At 41.7% G+C, this 22,591-nt stretch overlaps 1 protein-coding gene across 3 annotated transcripts in view; it reads right to left on the bottom strand.

Annotated features, from left to right (window-relative positions):
• PIK3R4 (phosphoinositide-3-kinase regulatory subunit 4) overlaps positions 1–22,591 on the bottom strand; it is an 84,817-nt gene that overhangs the window by 6,325 nt on the left and 55,901 nt on the right. For 2 of the 3 annotated variants that reach the window (XM_065942681.1, XM_065942680.1), the window contains exons 13-15: positions 17,898–18,063; positions 4,340–4,504; positions 1,447–1,658 (exon numbers count right to left, since the gene is read on the bottom strand). In XM_065942681.1, the coding sequence (XP_065798753.1) occupies positions 1,447–1,658; positions 4,340–4,504; positions 17,898–18,063 (543 nt within the window). Of the gene's footprint in view, positions 1–1,446; positions 1,659–3,681; positions 4,052–4,339; positions 4,505–17,897; positions 18,064–22,591 lie in introns of those variants that run through there. The other variant, XM_065942682.1, reaches the window with a different exon arrangement.

Raw genomic sequence — 22,591 nt, 5'->3', positions numbered from 1 at the left:
AGCTGCCCGCCCACCCCTCGGTTCCAAACAGCACCTTAGCCCAAAGGTACAGAGTGCTAGCACAGTGCTATTACAAACCCAGCAAGTGTGAAACAAGCATGAATAACTCATCAGTGACTGACACTTACTAACTGCCAAAGGCACCCGCGAAAGGAAACCAGAAGATCTAGAGAAGACATAAAACAATCTGATAAAGCAAAAGACCCAGACGGCCTTAAGCGAGCAGAGGGGGTTTACCGGCGCTCGGTAATCTCAATCAGCCCCAAGCAGCAGCAGCTCTGCAGCTGTCCTCAGAGCGCAATCTCGGCCACGTGCCCTTTCCTCTGAGCCTTCTGGAGACAGGCATGGCTGTCCGGGCACAGCAGACTCTGGAGAGACTGCCTGCAAGTCTGCCCACGACATCTGAAACCCCACTGAGGGAATGCCACCCATCCCAAAGAACAGCATGCACTCTAATGCCGAGACTGGTCTCCAGGTCCAGTGGAGATGGGGGTGGGAAAAGACCAAAGGGGCGGCAGGCCACTCTGTCTCCCGGCCCCTCTGCAGGCCCCTCAGAGCTGGTGGGGCTGTGTGAGCGCCACCGGGGCAACTCGCTAACCTGCGGCGTGTGTGACAGCTACTTTCCTCGGCCTGCACTACATCTTCCTGTGCCAGGGCAGCTTAGGCAAAAAATAATGTATTTCACACAAACCATATAAAATAAAGGGCTGATAATGTCACAAATGCAAGACAGGGAATCTATTGAATAGAAACTTAATATTCATGCGGAGCAGAATCTAATTCTTCTGAAAGAGTGTGTCAAGTGGCAATGAGTAAGCTCCAGTACCTTCCAAACGGGCAGGTTCAAAGCCTGGCACGGGGAGGGGGGGCAGTGAAAATAAAACAGGAAAGCAGCAGCAAGATCACAGGGTATGTTTCAGCGAGCAAGGAAAGGCGGTGGGAAGGGGTCACAAGGCAAGCAGCCACTGTTCAGCTCTCCTCCTGTGCTAGACGCTTTCACCTCATTAAATCCTCAAAGCCGCCCTTGGAGAGAATGGGCCCATCTGAAGATGAGGATAGTACAGAAGGGTGAAGCAGCTTGCCTGTGGTTACTGGGATTTAAAACTGAGCGTGCTCAAATTCAAATGCTCGCATCCCATAAACCCAGCCTGTTGCTTCCCTGGCAGAGTAAGAAAACGCCAGCAAATCTGACCACTGTAGAGCCTCGTTTAAAAACGGAGAAAGAGAGTAAACTGTTATACACACTGGATATTGACCTCACTCTTTTAAATTTGTTTTTTAATGCAAAAATTGAAATGCAAGTATTATAATAATTATGGGGGGTAAAAAAAAAAAAAGGACAAGGGGGAAAATTACCAATGAAGATAAAGGAAAAGAGCTTTCTTAAGAGGCACGCCCGACAGCAGCATCCAGACCCAGTCAAGGACCTGAAAGGCAGCTCCCTACCGATGCAGAGCCAGCACTGGTGGATGTCCACGGCAAAGGAAGTGATGAGGCCTGCCTTGAGATCGTGCCTCAGCGTCCAGGCGTTGCTGGAGGAGCGGAGGTCCCAGCCCACCAGAGCGCCGTTCACAGTTGCATAGGCCAGCACAGATTGCGCCCCGGAGCTGAAGTGATGCAGGTCCACCACACAGCCGTCCTCCTTCTGGTCTAGGACTCTAGGAGACACATGCCAAGAGGCAAAGACTCGTCCATCACTAAAGACACAGCACCCGCCTTCACCGCAGATCAATCTACATCCATCACTAAACACACAGCACCCGCCTCCACCGCAGATCAATCTGCATCCATCACTAAACACACAGGACCCGCCTCCACCGCAGCTCCATCTACATCCATCACTAAACACACAGCACCGGCCTCCACCGCTGATCAATCTACATCCATCACTAAACACATTGCACCCACCTCTACCACGGATCAATAAACATCCATCACTAAACACACAGCACCCGCCTCCACTGCAGATCAATCTACCTTCTAACCATGGTCAAGAAATAAAAACTCTGTGGCCTATCTAATACAAGGATAGATGAGCATTTTTTAAAAAATTACTTCAGAACTACAGAAGAGCTGCAAAAGTAGTGCACAGACTCCCATGTATCCTTCACTCACCTTCCCCTCATGCTGACTTCTTTTATTAGAAAGGATTTAAGATTCATTGCTGTTACTGCATTAACCAATCATTCATTCCGTTTTATTACTGATAATAAAGTGAAGTAAATAAAATTAGTGATTCCTTTTTAAGTACTATTCCATTCCTTGATATACCTGTTTTGTTTTTTTTTTTCAAGCTGAGGTATTTTTAAAATAAAAATAATACCATAAACATACTGGCCAACTTTCTTGATCAGTATGTATCAAGCCTCTGCACACACTACTATTTTAGCTTTATCAAGGGTCAGCAAACATTGTGTCTGTAGGAGCCAGGTAGTAAATATGTTAGGATTTACAAGTCACATACATCTCTACTGCATATTCTTTTTTTTAAAACAACCCTTTGAAAATGCAAAAATCATTCTTAATTTATGGGCCATACTGCTAGCTGTAGCTTGCTAATTCCTGTTTTAGGCAAACAATTGTATTTATAAACATTCTAACACTGACAATATTCCATAAAGTGATGATGAAAAGTCCAAATGCCAAATAAGCAGTGAAAAGGATCCACAGAGCCAAGGTAACATGAGTGGACTGAATGCAGGGCCCGCGCAGGACTTCCTGGGAGTACCTGCCATCAGGCAAAGCTAAGCCTCCTGGAGCAACCTGCCAATCCAGAGTCAGTGTTGCTCAGTGAAAGTTGCTCAGTCGTGTCTTGACTCTTTGCGACGCCATGGACTGACCATGTGATTCTCCAGGCCAGAATACTGGAATGGGTAGCCTTTCCTTCTCCAGGGGAATCTTCCCAACCCAAGGATTGAATCCAGGTCTCCCGCACTGTATGTGGATTCTTTACCAGCTGAGCCACAAGGGAGGCCCAAGAATACTGGAGTGGGTAGCCTATCCCTTCTCCAGCAGATCTTCCTGACCCAGGAATTGAACTGGGGTCTCCTGCATTGCAGGCAGGTTCTTTACTGACTGAGCTATGAGGGAAGCTGTAAGCGTTGCTCAGGGTAGACAGTAAAAGCTAGCATTCGCAATGAGAAGTGCCGTCAGCGCAGAGGCTCTCCTGCACGAAACCTACACTCTGCTGCCAGGTCCCCATACCACGCACACCGCCAAGAGCCCTCTGGTGATTTACACAGAACGCCGTGTGAAGGCTGCTCTGTAGCCACTGCCTGCCAAAAGGACTTCTTAGTTCAAGGTGATCATAATGGGTCCTGGACAGAAGCTGCCCAAGTCTCTTTAGTGAATGTGTTAAAAAAAAAAAAAATCTTAATTGGTAAAAGCAAAACAAAGAACAAACAAAACAATACAAACAAATAACAGAGTCCCAGGTGACCCAATCGTCACCTGGCTCTTCCTCAGTTGCCCAATGGCGGTGAGCTATGATCCACGGGAACTGTGGAGGCGCCTGCTGGCTCTGCTTCCTCCCGAGGGTCCCCGCTGGGCCTGCCCCGCCCCTCGCCACCACCTGCTGTGGCCACACCGGGTGTCACCCCTCCAGGCCGTCTCCCCGATCCAGCCAGAAGCTGGCCCCCATCCTGGTCACAGGGATGCTGGCATACTGCACTGAAGTCATCAGTTCTCTGGTCTGTCTCTCCCACTAGGCTTGTTTCTTAGAGAGTATAACAAACACATCTTACTCATTTCTTGAATTTTCCGTGTGCAGCACATACTAGTCAGCTGAAAAATTGTTCTATTTGACCTTTAAATATCTTACCTTGCATGGGTTTAATCTACAAGCAACCACAATCTGTAAAAAGTGGAGGAAATTCTTAGATAAAGCCAGCCAGGATCTTGTTTTTAAAATGATAAACAAACCATCTGACTGAAGGCTCTGCTCCATTCCCAGCAACTTCAGAGGCTTTACTGCCAAGTGACAAAATGCTGACAACACTTTTGAGTTTTCTTTAATGAAGAACACTCACATTTTCGAAACCAGCAGCCAGAGCTGAGACAGAAGATGTAACTGATAATTAGGTTATTCAGATTCCAGACTGGGATGGGCCACAAGTTCAAAGCTGCCCTTCTAACCTTTGGACAAATTGGCAGAAATAGTTTCCTCAAACTGTATGTGATAGATTTGAGTTGGAAACCCAATTTTATTCATTTCATGTGCTTAAAAAAAGAAGTACATTGTCACAAGCCCTCAGCTGATCCAAACTGTATTACAGAAGGAGGGTTTCATTATCCCAGGACACCAAATGCAGTTTAAAAAACACAAATGACAGACAGATACCTGCTTTGCAGAGGATGAATCTTGGGAGACTTGGGCAGCTTAGAGGCCTCAATCGCAAGAAGTTGGACAGCACCATTATCAGACGCTATGGCTAAGTAGTGGGAACCCTGGCAGAATGTGAGTGTCTTGACACGGCCCCCGATTCGGCTATACGTGAGGATAGACCTGCACAGAGAAAAGCAAAACTGTGTTTCTGAAAAGCCACAGAGTATCATTATTGCTGACCTTAAACAGCTACATGACTATTAACAAACAAAAAATGATACCCGGAGGTCCGTTTCACTCCTTGATCGTGTAACAGAAATAATTACCCTCAGAAGCACTGGTACAAAACCACCTTTCCTTCTGATATTTTTCAGTGGCCATCTTCACACGCTTCTCTCTGATCACAGAAAGACTGTCCATCCTCCTTTCCAGCTGGAACTCCCACACAGTGGCCCTGACCCAGCTCGCTTCCTTTCTGCAATTCCTGAAGCCCTCCTCTTACCCCTGCAGTTATTCTATAATCCCGCAGGTGCAGCCTGCCACAGCAGGACAGCACTGGCTTTGCAATCTGAGGGCCAAGTTCCACTGACTGACCACCAGTATGATTTGAGTCAAGCCATTTAACCTGCACTCCATCTCAGTTTACCCACTTACCGCCCAACGCTTCTAACTAGGACATGGTGTAGCTCAATTAACATATAAATCATGAAACATTCATTAACGCACAGTATCACTATAGTATTCAGTCTCTCCCACACACACATTGACCTATGATTCTGTCTATCCTCCTCCTTTAAATTTACCGCTGAACCTCCTGAATATGACGAGCGGTGCCTGCCTCCCTCACTGCAGAGGTCCTCCTTCATCACCCTCCACAAGGGTCACATACTCAGCCTTCTAAGGGGCCACTCCTTAAAGGTCACAAGCCCCAAAGCACCAAATTTATTCACCGCTATCTTCTATAACTTTATTATACAAGTTAATACATCTTAAATATACAAAAACTATTAAAACAAAAGAAAAGTAAAAACAACTCTATCACCCAGAGAGGAACACTTTTATTGTTGCTAAGTTGCGTCTGAGCCTCTGAAACCCAGTGGACTGCAGTCCCCGAGGCTGCTCTGCCCAGGGGATTTCCAAGACAAGAATACTGGAGTGGGTTGCCGTTTCCTTCTCCAGGGGATCTTCCAGACCCATGGATCAAAACGCTTGTCTCCTACATTGTTAAGCGGATTCACCACTGAGGTACTTGGGAAACCCACAGAGGAAAACTACAGACATTATTATATAGACTTCCAAAGACTTCTATTCATAATACAATATATTCACATTTGATTTATAAGTAAATATGGAATACTTTATATATTAGTCATGCCTCTCCAATTCACTTCTTAATAGCAGCTTTGCTGAAATACAATTCATATGCCATAAAATATAACATTCTAAAGTGTACAACTCTGTGACTTTTGTAGCATGTCTTGGCATTTTATCCCTTCCATGGCTAAATAATATTCCACTATATGGATATACTGTATTTGCTTATCCATTCAGTAGCTGATAGACATTATGGTTTCCATTTTTTGGGTATTATGAATAATGCTACTATGAACACTCATTTATAGATTTTCATGTGAACAAATGTTTTCATCTCTCTTAGGTTTATACCTAGGAGTAAAACTGCAGAGTAATAGGTAACTCTATGATTAGCATTTGAGAAACTGTCAAATCTTTTTCCAAACTTGCTGCATCATTCTACACTCATACCAGCAAAGTACAAAGGTGCTAATTTCTCCACATTGTCTCCAGCACTTGTTCTCGTCTTTTTGATTATATTCATTCTAGTGGGTGTGAAGTGGTATCTCACTGTGGTTTTGATCTGTATTTCCCTAAAGATGCAGAGTATCTTTTTTGTATACCTACTGGTTACCCCTTCATATTCTTGGGGGACTGGTTCCAGGACCCCCAGCAGATTCCAAAATCAGTGAATGCACTAGTCCCTCTAGGCCCTCTATATCCAAGGGCTCCATATCAACAGAAAATATTCTATCCATGGTTGACTGACTCTGCAGAACCCACAGGTATGAAGGGCCAACTCTATCTGAATCCTCTGCTTTTTAATTATTTGTTTTTTTATTGTTGAGTTAAAAGAGTTCTTTATATATTCAGAGTATTTAAACATACGATTTAAAAATATTTATCTCACTCTGTGGATTGTCCTTTCACTTTCTTGACAGTGTCCCTTGAAGCACAAATGTTTATAATTTTGGTGAGATCACATCTATTTCTTGTCACTGTGTTTTCCGGTGGTATATTTCAGAAGTGAAAGTTGCTCAGTCATGTCTGACTCTTAGTGACCCCGTGGACTATACAGTCCATGGAATTCTCCAGGCCAGAATACTGGAGTGGGTAGCCTTTCCTGTCTCCAGGGGATCTTCCTAACCCAGGGATCAAATCCAGGTCTTCCTCAACAGGCGGATTCTTTACCAGCTGAGCCAGCAGGGAAGCCCAAGAATACTGGAGTGAGTAGCCTATCCCTTCTCCAGCAGATCTTCCCAACTGAGGAATCAAACCAGGGTCTCCTGCATTGCAGGTGGATTCTTTACCATCTGAGCTGCCTAAATCCAAGGTCATGAAGAATTACAAGCCTATGTTTTCTTCTATAAGTTTTACAGTTTAGCTCTTACATTCAGGTCTATGATCCATTTTGAAAAATTCTCTGCAAATGCATTCTTTTGCATGCAATTGCCCAGTAACCTCTACACCATCTGTTCAGGCTATTCTTTCCCACACTCAGCTGTCCCTGTGTCAGAAAGCAGTGACCATAAACATACCTCTGCATGTCAGTTCTAGCCCACTGATTAATACATTTATCCCTATGCCAGTAACACAGTGTCTTGACTGCTGTAGCTTTGCGGCAAATCTGGAAGTTGTAATTTCTCCAACTCAGTTCTTTCCTTAAGACTGTCTTGGCTATTTAAGTCCTTCCCATTTCTTCATGAATTTTAGGATCAGAATGTCAAATTTCTGTAGAAAAGAGCAGCTGGAAATTTCATAGGGAAAATCTGAGGATCAATTTGGGGATGTCAGCTATATTAACAAACAGCAAAAGTTTTCCATTGAATGAACATGGGATGTGTTTCTACTGAGGTCTTCTACAAATTTTTTAAAATATCATTTCTTTCAGTGATGTTTGTAGCTTTCAGTATTCAAGTCTTGTACTTTTCTGTTAAGTTTATTCTTCACTATTTTATTGTTTCTGATGCTCTTGTATATAGAATTGCTTTCTTTAGTTCATCTTTGGATTGTTCGTTGTTGTTGGTGGTGGTTTAGCAGTTAAGTGGTGTCGGACTCTTGCGATTCTGTGGACTGTAGCCTACCAGGCTCCTCTGTCCAAGGGATTCTCCAGGCAAGAATATTGGAGTGGGTTTCCATTTCCTTCTCCAGGGGATCTTCCCGACCCAGGGATTGAACCTGGGTCTCCTGCATTCCAGGTAGGTGATTTACCAACTGAGCTATGAGGGAAGCCCCTAGTTCACTGTTAGCACACAGAAATCCAACTGACTTTTACACATATAAACACAATATGATCTTACATTCTACAACTTTTTGTTGAACTCATTTGATAGTTCTAATAGGCTTTTCTTTTTATTGCTTACTGTCCGCTAATACAGTTTTACTTCTTCCTTTCCAATCTGTATGCTTTATATTTCTTTTCCTTATCTAACTGACCCTACTAAGAACCATGAAAGCAGTTGAGAGTGGACATTCTTACATGGCTCACCTCAGGGAAAAGTGTTCGGTCTTTAATTATGATGTTAGTGGGCTTTTCATAGCCGTCCTTATCAGTACTCAACTGTAACTACTTGAGTTGCTTTTAATCATAAAACAGTGTTAGATTTTAACAAACTCTAAGAATCTTTTGAGACCATCTGTGGTCTTCATCTTTTATTCTATTAGTGTGATATATTCACTGATTGATTTTCAAGTGTTGGAAGGGTTTGCATTCTTGGGATAAACCACTTGGTCATGGTATATTATCCTTTTAACATGCTGAATTCAGGTTACTAGTATTTTGTTGAGGATTTTAAAGCCCATATTACCTATGCACCTTGGTCTGCTGTTTTCTGGTGATATATTTTGCCTGGTAGTGGTATCAGGGTAATACTGTCCTTATAGAATGAGTTAGGAAATGTTCCCTCATCTATTTTTTTGAAAAAGTTTTTGAAAGATGGGCGTTAATTCATTAAGTATTGGTAGAATGCACCATGAACCCATCTCAGCCTGGACTTCTCTTTGTGGGAAGTTTTTCTTTTAATTACTAACTTGTTTTCTATTTATTCTTGATTACCTCTGATAGGTTGTATCTCTCTAGGAATCTAATATATCCATTTCACCTAGGTTATTTCATTTGTTGGCATACAATTGCTCATAGTATTCCTCTGTGCTCCATAGCGATGGACTCAACAGTAACATCCCCTCCTTCCTAATTTTAACTTTAGTAACTCTCCCTTTTTAAATTGGTTACTGTAGAAAAGGTTTGCCAATTCTGATCTTCCCAAAGAACTGACTTCTGCTTTTGCTGGTTTTTCTCCTTTACATTCTATTCCCTATTTCATTTGTTTCTTCTTTGGTCTTTTATGATTTCCTTCTGTCTACTTGCTTTGGGTTTACTTTGCTCTTCTTTTTCTAGATTTAAGGTTAAAGCTAAGTTACTGATTTATGATTTTTCTTCTTTTTAAATACAGCTGCATGCAGGCATAAATTTCTTCTTGAATACTCCTTTCTTTAACTACACACTTAAGTTTTGGTTTGTTGTGTTTTCATTTTCAATCATCTCAAAATATTTCTCTAATTTCCTTTGGAACCACTGGTCATTTTGCCATGTGCTGCTTAACCTCTACAAACCTGTGAATTCCCCAAAATTCTGTTAGTGATGTCGAGTTTCATTTCACTGTGGTTAAAGAACATGTATGTTTATATAGCTCAGTGCCTTTAAATTCACTGAAGCTTGGCTTCTGTCCTAGATATTCTGCTGCAGTTGGGTAGAGTTCTATAGTTAGGCCTTGTAGATCTGCAGTGTGTTCAACTCCTCTATACAAGAAGAGCATTAAAGTCTCCATCTATTACTGTTGAACTACTTTCCCTTTCAATTTTGTCAGTTTTTCCTCCATCCAGGGGTTCTGCTGTTAGGAGCGTGTTTGTAATTGCTATTTTTTCCTGATGGACTGACACTTTTGTCATTATAAAATATCCTTGTCTATCTCTAGTATCAATTTTTGTGTTAAAATTTTGTCTAAGACAAGCATAGCCACTCCGACTCTCTTTTAGAAACTGTCTGCATGGTGTATTGTTTTCGGTCCTTTTACTCTCACACATCTCTGAATTTAAACTGTTGTCTCTCGTGGGCAACACACAGTTATATCATATTTTGTCTTATTTTCTACCAGCTCTGCTTTTTGACTATATTTAATGTGATTACCAATAAAATAGGACTTATATTTGACATTTTGCTATATGTTTCTATGTCTTACATGGGTTTAGGGTTGTTGTTGTTGTTGTTTTGGTTGTTGTTCTAGTCCACCACTGTTGCCTTGTGTTATAAAGATGTTCTCCAGTACACCATTTTAATCCCTAATTTCCCTTACTACACATTTTTGAGTTTTCAGTTCAGTTCAGTCATTCAGTCATGTCCGACTCTGCGACCCCATGAATTGCAACACGCCAGGCCTCCCTGTCCATCACCAACTCCCGAAGCCCACCCAAACTCATGTCCATGGAGTCGGTGACGCCATCCAACCATCTAATCTTCTGTCATACCCTTCTCCTCCTGCCCTCAATCTTTCCCAGTATCAGGGTCTTTTCAAATGAGTGAGCTTTACACATCAGGTGGCCAAAGTATTGGAGTTTCAGCTTCAACATCGGTCCTTCCAATGAACAGCCAGGGCTGATTTCCTTTAGGATGGACTGGCTGGATCTCCTTGCTGTCCAAGGGACTCTCAAGAGTCTTCTCCAACACCACAGTTCAAAAGCACCAATTCTTTGGCGCTCAGCTTTCTATATAGTCCAATTCTCACATCCATACATGACTATTGGAAAAACCATAGCCTTGACTAGATGGACCTTTGTTGGCAAAGTAATGTCTCTGCTTTTTAATATGCTGTCTAGGTTGGTCATAACTTTCCTTCCAAGGAGCAAGCGTCTTTTAATTTCATGGCTGCAATCACCATCTGCAGTGATTTTGGAGCCCAGAAAAATAAAGTCGGCCAGTTTCCACTGTCTCCCCATCTATTTCCCATGAATTGATGGGACCAGATGCCATGATCTGAGTTTTCTGAATGCTGAGCTTTAAGCCAACTTTTCCACTCTCCTCTTTCACTTTCATCAAGAGGATTTTTGGTTCTTCTTCAGTTTCTGCCTTAGGGTGGTGTCATCTGCATACCTGAGGTTTATTGAGATTTCTCCCAGCAATCTTGATTCCAGCTTGTGCTTCCTCCAGCCCAGTGTTTCTCATGATGTACTCTGCATAGAAGTTAAATAAGCAGGGTGACAATATACAGCCTTGACGGACTCCTTTTCCTATTTGGAACCAGTCTGTTGTTCCATGTACAGTTCTAACTGTTGCTTCCTGACCTGCACTGAATTTTACTAAATGTTTTTAAGGGTTTCTTTCAGTGGTTTCCCTGGAAAATACAATCAACATCTAAAAACAATCATATGAGCACCCATTTTGCTCCAATATATCTGCTCCCTCCTCCCTTGTCTGCACTATTACTGTCACACAAATTACACCTTCATGCATTATAAGCCTGTCAACGCAGTTTTATAATTATTTCTTTACATAGTCTTCTTTTAAATCAGACAGCAGGTAAAAAAAGTTACAGAAAAAAACTAACTTGTACTGTCTTATGTTCACTCATGTATCTATTGATACCTTTACTCAATGCTCTTTATTTCTTCATGTGGTTCAAGTTGGTCTCATGTCCTTTCCTGTCAGCACGAGAGACTCCTTTTAGTATTTCTTTCAGGGAAAATCTGTTGGCAATAAATTCTCTATTTTTATTTACCTTGGAATATCTTAATTTCTCCTTTGTTTCTGAAAGACAATTCTGCTAGACATAGAATTACTGTCAGTCTTTTTCTTCCAAGACTCTGAATGTATCATCTCACTGACTTCCAGGCTCCATCCTTTCTGATTAAATGTCAGCTATTAACCTTACTGAAAGTCCCTCGTACAAGATGAGTCTCTTTCCTCTTTTGCTCCAAGATTTTCTATGTCTTTCAACAATTTGCTTATCATGTCTCTAGTATGGCTCTCTGATCTTTATCCTATTTGGAGTTAGCTGAGCTCCTTAGATGTACAGATTAATGTTTTTCACCAAATCTGGGGGTGGGGGTGGTTCAAGCAATATTTCTTCAAATATTCTTTTTGTTCTTTTTTCTCTCTCCTTGCCTTCTGGGACTATCATGTGTATGCTGGTACACCTGATGGTGGTCCACAGGCCTCTGAGGCTCTGTTTAGTTTTCATTATTCTCGTTAAGTTTTTATACCTCTGAATGGATGTCAACTGAACTATTTTCAAGACCCTGGTTTTTTCTCTTGCCAGTTGAAATCTGATGTTCAGCCCTGAACTCTTCATTTCTGTTATTATGCTTTTCAACTCCAGGATTTCTGTTTATCATTTCTATCCCTTTACTGACATTGTCTATTTGATGAGACATTTTTCTCATAATTTCCTTTTAATCCTTTAGGCCATGATTTCTTCTAATTTTCTGAACATATTTTTAATCACTAATTTAAAGTCATTGTCTAGAAAGTCCAATGTCTGGGATTAGTGAGGTACTGTTTCTATTACCTGCATTTCTTCCTGTATATAGGACATGCTTTCCTATTTCTTTGCCTCACTTTTAACTTTTGTTCAAAACTAGATATTTTAATTGGTAAGTACTGACTCCGGAAATAAGATACCAATGTTGTCACTGCTTGTTTAGTGACTTGCCTACACCAATTCTACAAAGTCTTTTATTTCTCATGTGTGGCCACTGAACTCTCTCTTCAGTTAGATTAGTGAACAGCTAATGACATTTCCTGGTGTCATTAAAGAATCTGCCTGCCAATGTAGGAGACATGAGTTCAATTCCTACGTTGGGAAGATGCCCTGGAGAAGGAAATGGCAATCCACTCCAGTATTCTTGCCTGGGAAATTCCATGGACAGAGGAGCCTGGCGGGCTACAGTCCCTGGGGTTGCAAAAGTCAGATACGACTTGCTGACTAAATGACAATGGCATTTCCTTATATCTCATGAGCGGATGTGGGTCCAGCCTCTGTGAGGCTCTATGCTTGCTGGGGCACACCTTCAACACAGCAGTTTACAGCTCGGCCGCATCCTTCACCTCCTGCTCAGACAGAGACTCAAGGTCGGCCAGTGGTTAAGAACTTGCAGCCTCCTGAGTTCTTTCTTGGGCTTACACACAACCCTGCAAATGCATGTGGTCTTATAGATATACCCATGCATACATCCAAACTTTTCAAAAGCCCCCTACTGATATCGCACACTTGCTTTAAAGTTTTTCGTCAGCCTCTTCTTAGCTATAATTGGGACTGCCACCTCAGACGGCTGCAATGTTAAACAAATCCCACCAACAATTTCAACAAATGCTCCATGGGTAGAGTTTTTCCTCAAAGAACAAAGTAACAGGTCAAATAAAGACAGGACAGGCCCTGATCACGGAGGTTTACAGCAAGCTGATCAAATAGTGATAATTCTCTGGAAACGGGGCATTGGAGGAGTTCCAAAGCCATTATGACCCCTTCAGTGGCTACTAAGCTATTGGTTGTCATGGTTACTGTAGCCGTGGGACTGTAAGTTTTCCAAGCCACTGTACAGCTTGGAAGTAGCGGGGGATGAAATCAGGGATCACATACATGGCTCACTGTTCTGAGAGTCAGCTGTTATTCGCAAACAATTTTCAGATTGATGAAGGACTTTAATTTCTAGAATTCTGAAAAAGCTGATTTTGACAGCTTTTGCCAGTGTGTTCACTGTTTTAAGGAGGAAAAAATTTTTAAAAACCTTACTCTGTCATTCTAAAACCAGAAATCCTACATGAGTTCTTAAACCGACTTCTCAAACCTGTATTTTCACACACTATATCAATATATTCCATATCAAAAAAATGTACTTCTACAGCAATCACTTTATTTCCATAATAATCACTTATTCATCCATTTTCACTCCTACTGCTGAATCTTTAGTTCACTCCCAGTTTTTTACAATTAAAAAGAAAGCCAGAAAAGATAACCCTCAAAATGAGAGAAAACAATAAGGAAATGAAACAACTAACAAAGGATTAATTTCCAAAACACACAAGCCGTTCATGCAACTCAATACTATAAAAAAAAACAGCCAATCAAAAAGTGGGAAAAAGACCTAAACAGACATTTTTCCAAAGAATGCAAACAGATGGCTAATAAACACATAAAAAGATGATCAACACTGCTCATTATCAGAGAATTGCAAATTAAAACTACAATGAGATATCACCTCACACAGGTCAGGATGGCTGTCATCAAAAAATCTACAAACAATAAATGATGGAAATGGTATAGAGGAAAAGGGACCCTCTTGCTTTGTTGGTGGGGATGTAAACGGGTACAGCCACTATGGAGAACAGTGTGGAGATTCCTTAAAATACCAGGAATAAAACTACCATATGAGCCGACAATCCAACTACTGGGCACATGCCCTGAGAAACCCATAACTGAAAAAGACACATGTACCCCAATGTTCACTGCAGCACTAAATACAACAGCTAGGCCATGGACGCAACCTAAATGTCCACCAACAGATGAACGGATAAAGCTAGCTTTGGTATATGCATATAAAATGGAATGTCCCTCAGCCATAAAAAGGAATGCATCTGAGTCAGTTCTAATGAGGTGGATGAACGCAGAGCCTATTATACAGAGGGAAGTAATTCAGAAAGAAAAACAAGTATCATATACTATCACATATATATGGAATCTGGAAAGATGGTACTGAGGAACCTGTCTGCACGGCACAGGAAAGACGCAGATCAGAGAAGAGACGGGTGGACACGGCGGGGGAAGGACTGGGTGGGACGAATCGAGAGAGTGGCATGGAAACATATGCATGACCATGTGTAAAGAGAGAGCCAGCCGGAGTTTGAGGTATGACTCAGGGAACTCACACCGGGGCTCTGTGACAACCTACAGGAGTGGGATGGGGTGAGAGGTGGGAGCGAGATTCAAGAGGGAGCCGTATATGTACCATGGCTGATTCATGATGTTTGGCAAAAAGCAAAACAACACTGTAAAGCACTTATCCTTTGATTAAAAATAAATAAAAACGTTAGGAAAAAAAAAAAAAAGCCAATCTGAACAGCCTCAAAACTAAATATTTGAATTTATTCTTTTTTCTCCTTAGAATATGTACATCTTAAAGGCTTGTGATATATAATGTCCAAAAGCCTTCCAGGGGTGATGGATGCATTAACCATACTCACCAAAAGTCACTATGTGAGAACATCCAATTGTTTTACCAGGCTTTCATGCCACTTGGCACTTTTACTGCATTTGAGAGCTGCTGATAAATCTCTTTCTTAAACCCTCCCTTCTGTTGCAGTATGACATAACTTAAATGGTTTCTTCTCTCTTCTTTTCTGACTGCTCTCTTCTTATCCCCAAAATTCAATTTTGTAAAGTTCAGGCCTCAGATTAACCCTTTACTTCAGGGTAGCCATATAACTCAGAAACTTCAACTTCTAATACTATCTCAGACTCTAAACTATGTAATCCTAACACTGATAACTTTCTTGCACAACTCTTCATTGGAATAAAACTCTACTTAGATGTTTCACCATCAAATTTGGCAAGTAACAAATATATCAATGTTTCCTAAAATCAAGAAGCTAAATAAGCCAAAAATGGGGGAGCACAAAAAGCATTATGGAAAATACAGCTTAGAATACTACAGAGGATTAAATTTTAAAAACCTATGTGAAAGTTAAAAAAGCAAAAAAACCAAGCAATTTTTCAAGAATTAATCCCCAAGGGAAAAACTAAAAGTTTAACTCAAATAGGAAATAAGCAAACAGCAGAGCCAAGATCCAGATGGCCTAAATCACCGATCCAATTCAAGGAAAAGTCAGGGGTGCAACAGGGCGGTCAGCCAACATACCGCATGGGGGAAAGCCTCGGCAGTCAGAATGGACTAGTGAGACTGCCCAAGAAAACACTGCACTGCTCAGAAGGCCTCCTTCTCCCTCATCAGTTCACAAAGGTGTACGATGAGGGCAACACTTATTCCCTCGCCCTCTTTCTCTCTCTGGACCTGGAATGAAGCACCTCCAAGCTAAGGCCTACAGTCTGCTCTTACAGACAAGAGAACAGCTGTGTCCAGGGGCCACCCATTCTCCTAAACCTCATACAAACGTTCATTCCAAAGACTACAGTTACTGTCGGCTCAACTGTCACACTTTCTGGTTTACCACTGCCTAAAATATGACACTGGGACACAGGAGGCATGGCTCTGTGACAAAAATCATCTGGAATTAACGAGAGGTTTTCGCAAAGTTAACGGATGATTCCAAGATTTTACTTGAGAGGTTTATGCAAATCAATTAAACTTACCCTCCTAATAAAAGCAATAATAAATAAAACTAATGATGATAATAACAAAGAACCATTTGGAAAACAGTTATCAGAGGAGGTTTTTAAAACATTAATCAAAATGCTAATAATGGTAGGGAAAATCAAAGGAATGTCTGTAGACAGGGAGGAGGCAGGCATTTTATGCAAAGGAACATGAGGGAACATTGTAGTTGTGTTCCGTATCTTGAGAGTGGTTTTTAAGTTGCACAAGTATCTGTATTTGTTGGATCTTATGGAATGGTTAAGATATGTGTGCTTCACAGCATACAAATTTTATGCCCAAGAACAAAACGAGAACTATAAATAAATGTTAGCAATACACACGCTGAAATTTTTAGGAGAAATGTCCTGATATCTGCAACTCACTTTGAAATGCATTTTTAAAAGATGAATTGATAGGAAGATGAATAATTATATGACACAACAAATAAAGTAAAATTATTAACTATTTAGAGTCTTGCAGCAAGCATATGTATATTCACTGGAAAACCTCTCTCAAGGTTTGAAAATTTCATTTAAATACTGACAAATAACTAAGCGTGCTGCAAAAATTAGAGCACTTTAAAAAAAATTAACAGCACAAAATCCTATCAGGTGGGTAAGGAGTAAATTTATGAACTATTTTAGTTTATCAAAGATATTTTGTTGACCATTGTGGTTACTGGTCAAATGGTCAATTTGACCAGTTACTGGTCAAATGTGGATTAGACATCAGTGATTCAATGGTCATAAACCTGAGCAAACTCCAGGAGACAGGGGGGACAGAAGAGCCTGTGTGCTGCAGCCCACGGGGTCACAAAGGACTGGACACGACTTAAGTGACTGAAAAGCGGCACAGTCAATGAACTGAAAACGAGAAAAGCAACAAAGATTCCCCACATCTTTTCACGTACGAAGATTCAATTTTGATTTCTAATAGCTTTCTTTTCAGATCCAGACCAAATTAGGCACACAACAAATATGAATATCAAGTGGGGACACAACTATAAAGTTGTACAAATCTAAAATACTCCCCCCACTTATCATAACTTCTTCATGCATATTTGAAGAGTCTTCAAGATCTCAAGTAATAATTACGTCTCTCTTGACTGGGCACTCTAATCATTTCCTATTTTATCTGTTGCTCACACTCCATGTAATAATCCCTTCAGCAAATCCTGTTGACTCCAGCATCGAAACAGATCCAGAACGTGATCATTTCCCACTGCGTCCCCCATCTCACTCAGTTACAGAAGTCTCCTCATCTTTCTACCCTGCACCTCCTCAGTCTATTCTCAACACAAGAGCCAGAGTAATTCTGCTGAAGTTTGACTCAGATCATGTCTCTCCACCACGCGGAACCGTCCGAAGGCCCCCACCTCACTCAGAGTCTACGCCCCTCACCACAGCCTGCAAGGCTCTGTGAACTTGGGCCCCCTGACCTCCTTCCCCCTCACAGAGACCTTCCTGCTCTTCCCCAAACATGCCAAACGATCCTCTGCTTCATAACCTCTGAGGCCCATGTTTCCTCTGCTGAGAAGGCGCTTTCCCAGGACATCCACGTGGCATTTTCTCTCATATTTGTCAGGGGCCTCCTTAAATGATACCTTCTCCGTGAAGAAGTCTCTAGCCAATTTCTTTAAACTCTAGTCTACCCCACCTACTCATTCTCTATCCCTCTTTTTTGCTATCACTTTTTCCATAACATATCTTATCATCCCCAAACATGACCAGTTTTACTTACTTACACCCTGTTTATTATCTGTCACCGCCCATGATGTAAACCTTCCCAGAATATGTACTTGTGTCTGTTTATCACCACTGTATCCCTGGAACCTAAAGCAGCACCTGTCACGGCGTGAGCGCTCGGTAAACACGCTGACTGGGTGGGTGGGTGGGCTCTCCACCCGTGTGCAGCCTACCTGGTGGTGGTGGTCTTCCCCTCCATCTTCTGACTGTTCCAGACTTTCACTGTGCCATCGTTGGAACACGTGGCAAACAGTGAATGCTCGTCAGAGACTCTGATCCGATTCACAGCAGACTTGTGCTCGTGAAGATGTGCCACGAGTAGCCCCTTAGGTCGCCACCCTGAGGAAAACCAAGAGTGTGTCCTAAGTTTCAGTTTACAAATGCAATCTTCCCTTTATGCCCAACTACAAGCATCAACAGCCAACAGCACAGTTCACAAGAACTGAACAAAGGGTCCCAACACCTAGTCAATACTGAGTGGCCTACTGGACCACATCAGATACTGTTGCCTCTGGAGGAAAACATCCTTTCAAACAGCCTTAGAAAGAGTGCCCTATGGCCTTCTCCAGCATCTGAGAGGGCACACCACTCACCTGCTACCAGGAAAGACCCCGACTACTTGCTCAACAGCAAGAGGTAATGACTACCTTGATGTAGAGAAACAAGGCACTAGGGAGACAGCCCACTCCAAAAGCCTCAAAGACCCAGACCTATCACACCACAGTGTGACCTTGGGGTACTTATTTAAATTCTGTGGTTTCAATTTCCTCAAACACAAAATTGGGGTAAATTACTCAACCCACACAATGACTGTGTGGGTAAATGATACATAAAGAGTCTAACACTGCCCCAGGCCCACAGTAAAACCCAAATGTGGATTTCTTCTCTACCTGCAATCATTTATCCTATGACATCAACAGACTGGTATAAACAGGATTATAAATTAGGCTCAGAACGTCCAAGGATTTTCTAGTACATTATGACATCTATACACTTTGTTTGTGTATATTCTTTTCATGAATAATTAATGTCCTCTAATAAATAACAAAGTCCCTGAGGCCAGAGACTATGTTTTATCCATCCTGTATCATTCACAATATCCAGCATCCGTCTTTATATGTGACATAATATTTAATATTAATCAATTTTAAAATAAAACCTAGAGGGTAGGATGGGGTGGAAGGTGGGAGGGAGGTTCAGAAGGGAGGGGACATACATATGATGTTCAGTTGCTCAGTCGCGTCCAACTCTTTTGCGACCCCATGGACTGCAGCATGCCGGGCCTCCTGACCATCACCAACTCCCAGAGCTTGCAAAAACTCATGTATATTGAGTCAGAGATGCATCCAAACATCTCATTCTCTCTTGTCCCTTCTCTTCCTGCCTTCAATCTTTCCCAGCATCAAGGTCTTTTCTAATGAGTCGGCTCTTCCCATCAGGTGGCCAAAGTATAGCAGCTTCAGCTTTAGTATCAGCATCAGTCCTGCCTTCAATCTTTCCCAGCATCAAGGTCTTTTCTAATGAGTCGGCTCTTCACATCAGGTGGCCAAAGTATAGCAGTTTCAGCTTTAGTATCAGCATCAGTTCTTCCAATGAACACCCAGGACTGATTTCCTTTAGGATGGACTGGTTGGATCTCCTTGCAGTCCAAGGGACTCTCAAGAGTCTTCTCCAACACCACAGTTCAAAAGCATCAATTCTTCAGCGTTCAGCATTCATTATGGTCAACTCTCACATCCATGCATGACTACTGGAAAAACCATAGCTTTAACTAGATGGACCTCTGTTGGCAAAGTAATGTCCCTACTTTTTAATATGCTATCTACGTTTGGCATAGCTTTTTTCCAAGGAGCAAGCGTTTTTAAATTTCATGGCCACCGTCACCATCTGCAGTGATTCTGGAGCCCAAGAAAATAAAGTATGTCACTGTTTCCACAGTTTCCCCATGTATTTGCCATGAAGTGATGGGACTGGATGCCATGATCTTAGTTTTCTGAATGCTGAGCTTTAAGCCAACTTTTTCACTCTCCTCTTTCACTTTTATCAAGAGGATCTTTAGTTCTTCTTCACTTTCTACCGGAAGGGTGGTGTCATCTGCATACCTGAGGTTTACTGATATTTCTCCTGGCAATCTTGATTCCAGCTTGTGCTTCCTCCAGTCCAGCGTTTCTCATGATCTCTGCATATAAGTTAAATAAGCAAGGTGATAATATACAACTTTGACGTACTCCTTTTCCTATTTGGAACCAGTCTGTTGTTCCATGTCCAGTTCTAACTGTTGCTTCTTGACTTGCATACAGTTTCTCAAGAAGCAGGTCAGGAGATCTGGTATTCCCAACTTTTTCAGAATTTTCCAGTTTATTGCAATCCACACAGTTGAAGGTTTTGGCATAGTCAATAAAGCAGAAATAGATGTTTTTCTGGAACTCTTGCTTTTTCGATGATCCAATGGATGTTGGCAATTTGATCTTTGGTTCCTCTGCCTTTTCTAAACCAGCTTGAATATCTGGAAGTTCACGATTCACATACTGCTGAAGCCTGGCTTGGAGAATTTTGAGCATCACTTTACTAGCGTGTGAGATGAGTGCAATTGTGCAGCAGTTTGAGCATTCTTTGGCATTGTCTTTCTTAGGGACTGGAATGAAAACTGACCTTTTCCATTCCTGTGGCCACTGCTGAGTTTTCCAAATTTGCTGGCATGTTGAGTGCAGCACTTTCACAGCATCATCTTTCAGGATTTGAAATAGCTCAACTGGAATTCCATCACCTCCACTAGCTTTGTTTGTAGTGATGCTTCCTAAGGCCCACTTGACTTCACATTCCAGGATGTCTGGCTCTAGGTGAGTGATCACACCATTGTGATTATTTTTTGTACAGTTCTTCTGTGTATTCTTGCCACCTCTTCTTAATATCTTCTGCTTCTGTTAGATCCATACCATTTCTGTCCTTTATTGAGCCCACCTTTGCCTGAAATGTTCCCTTGGTATCTACTTTTCTTGAGGAGATCTCTAGTCTCTCCCATTCTATTTTTTCCTCTATGTCTTTGCATTGATCGCTGAGGAAGACTTTCTTATCTCTCCTGGCTATTCTTTGGAACTCTGCATTCAGATGGGAATATCTTTCCTTTTCTCCTTTTTGCTTTTCGCGTCTCTTCTTTTCACAGTAAGGCCTCCCTCAGACAGCCATTTTGCCTTTTTGCATTTCTTTTGCTTGGAGATGGTCTTGATTCCTGTCTCCTGTACAATGTCATGAACCTCCGTCCATAGTTTATCAGGCACTCTGTCTATCAGATCTAGTCCCTTAAATCTATTTCTCACTTCCAGTGTATAATCATAAGGGATTTGATTTAGGTTATACCTGAATGGTCTAGTGGTTTTCCCTACTTTCTTCAATTTAAGTCTGAATTTGGCAATAAAGAGTTCATGATCTGAGCCACACTCAGCTCCCGGTCTTGTTTTTGCTGACTGTATAGAGCTTCTCCATCTTTAGCTGCAAAGAATATAATCAATCTGATTTTGGTGTTGGCCATCTGGTGATGTTCATGTGTAGAGTCTTCTCTTGTGTTGTTGGGAGAGGGTGTTTACTATGACCAGTGTGTTCTCTTGGCAAAACTCTATTAGCCTTTGCCCTGCTTCATTCTGTACTCCCAGGCCAAATTTGCCTGTTATTCCAGGTGTTTCTTGACTTCCTACTTTTGCATTCCAGTTCCCTATAATGAATGAAGGTCTTGTAAGTCTACAAACAACCATTCAATTTCAGCTTCTCCAGCATTACTGGCTGGGGCATAGGCTTGAATTACCGTGATATTGAATGGTGTGCCTTGGAAACGAAAGGATATCATTCTGTCATTTTTGAGACTGGATCCAAGTACTGCATTTTGGACTCTTTCTGTGACCATGATGGATACTCCATTTCTTCTAAGCAATTCCTGCTCACAGTAGTAGATATAATGGTCATCTGAGTTAAATTCACCCATTCCAGTCCATCTTAGTTCACTGATTCCTAGAATGTTGATGTTCACTCTTGCCATCTCCTGTTTGACCACTTCCAATTTGCCTTGATTCATGGACCTAACATTCCAGGTTCCTATGCAATATTGCTCTTTACAACATCGGACCTTGCTTCCATCACCAGTCACATCCACAGCTGGGTGTTGTTTTTGCTTTGGCTCCATCCCTTCATTCTTTCTGGAGTTATTTCTCCAATGATCTCCAGTAGCATATTGACTCTGAGGGCTACTCCATTTCATCATCTAAGGGGTTCTTGCCCAGAGTAGTAGATATAATGGTCATCTGAGTTAAATATACCCACTCTGGTCCATAGTAGTTCTCTGATTCCTAAAATGTCGATGTTCACTCTTGTCATCACCTGTTTGACCACTTCCAATTTACCCTGACTCGTGGACCTAACATTCCAGGTTCCTATGCAATGTTGTTCTTTACAGCGCCAGTCACATCCACAACTGGGAGCTGTTTCTGCATTGGCTTATCCTCTTAATTCCTTCTGGAATTATTTCTCCACTCTTCTCCCATAGCATACTGGGCACCTACCAACCTGGGGAGTTCATCTTTCAGTGGCATATCTTTTTGCACCCAGAAGTCAATACAGTAATGTAAAGCAGTTATCCTCCAATTAAAAATAAATAATTTTCTTAAAAAGCTATGCTGAAGGATCTATGCCTGCTAAGTACAATGTCACCTTAAAATCAACTTATTTCTTTTACCAAGAAACAAACTTGAAACCAAGCCCATTGCCAAACCTGGAACATTCAACAGAAAAATACCATTCCCCTTGCATCTCTAGGTCACATGTGTGGAAAGAACAGCTGAATGTGATTTCCAAGGAGGATATGCTGGATTTGAGAATA

This window comes from Muntiacus reevesi, chromosome 8 (genome assembly GCF_963930625.1).
Source record: "Muntiacus reevesi chromosome 8, mMunRee1.1, whole genome shotgun sequence".
NCBI lineage: Eukaryota > Metazoa > Chordata > Mammalia > Artiodactyla > Cervidae > Muntiacus > Muntiacus reevesi.
This window is presented reverse-complemented; position numbering and strand designations above follow the sequence as displayed.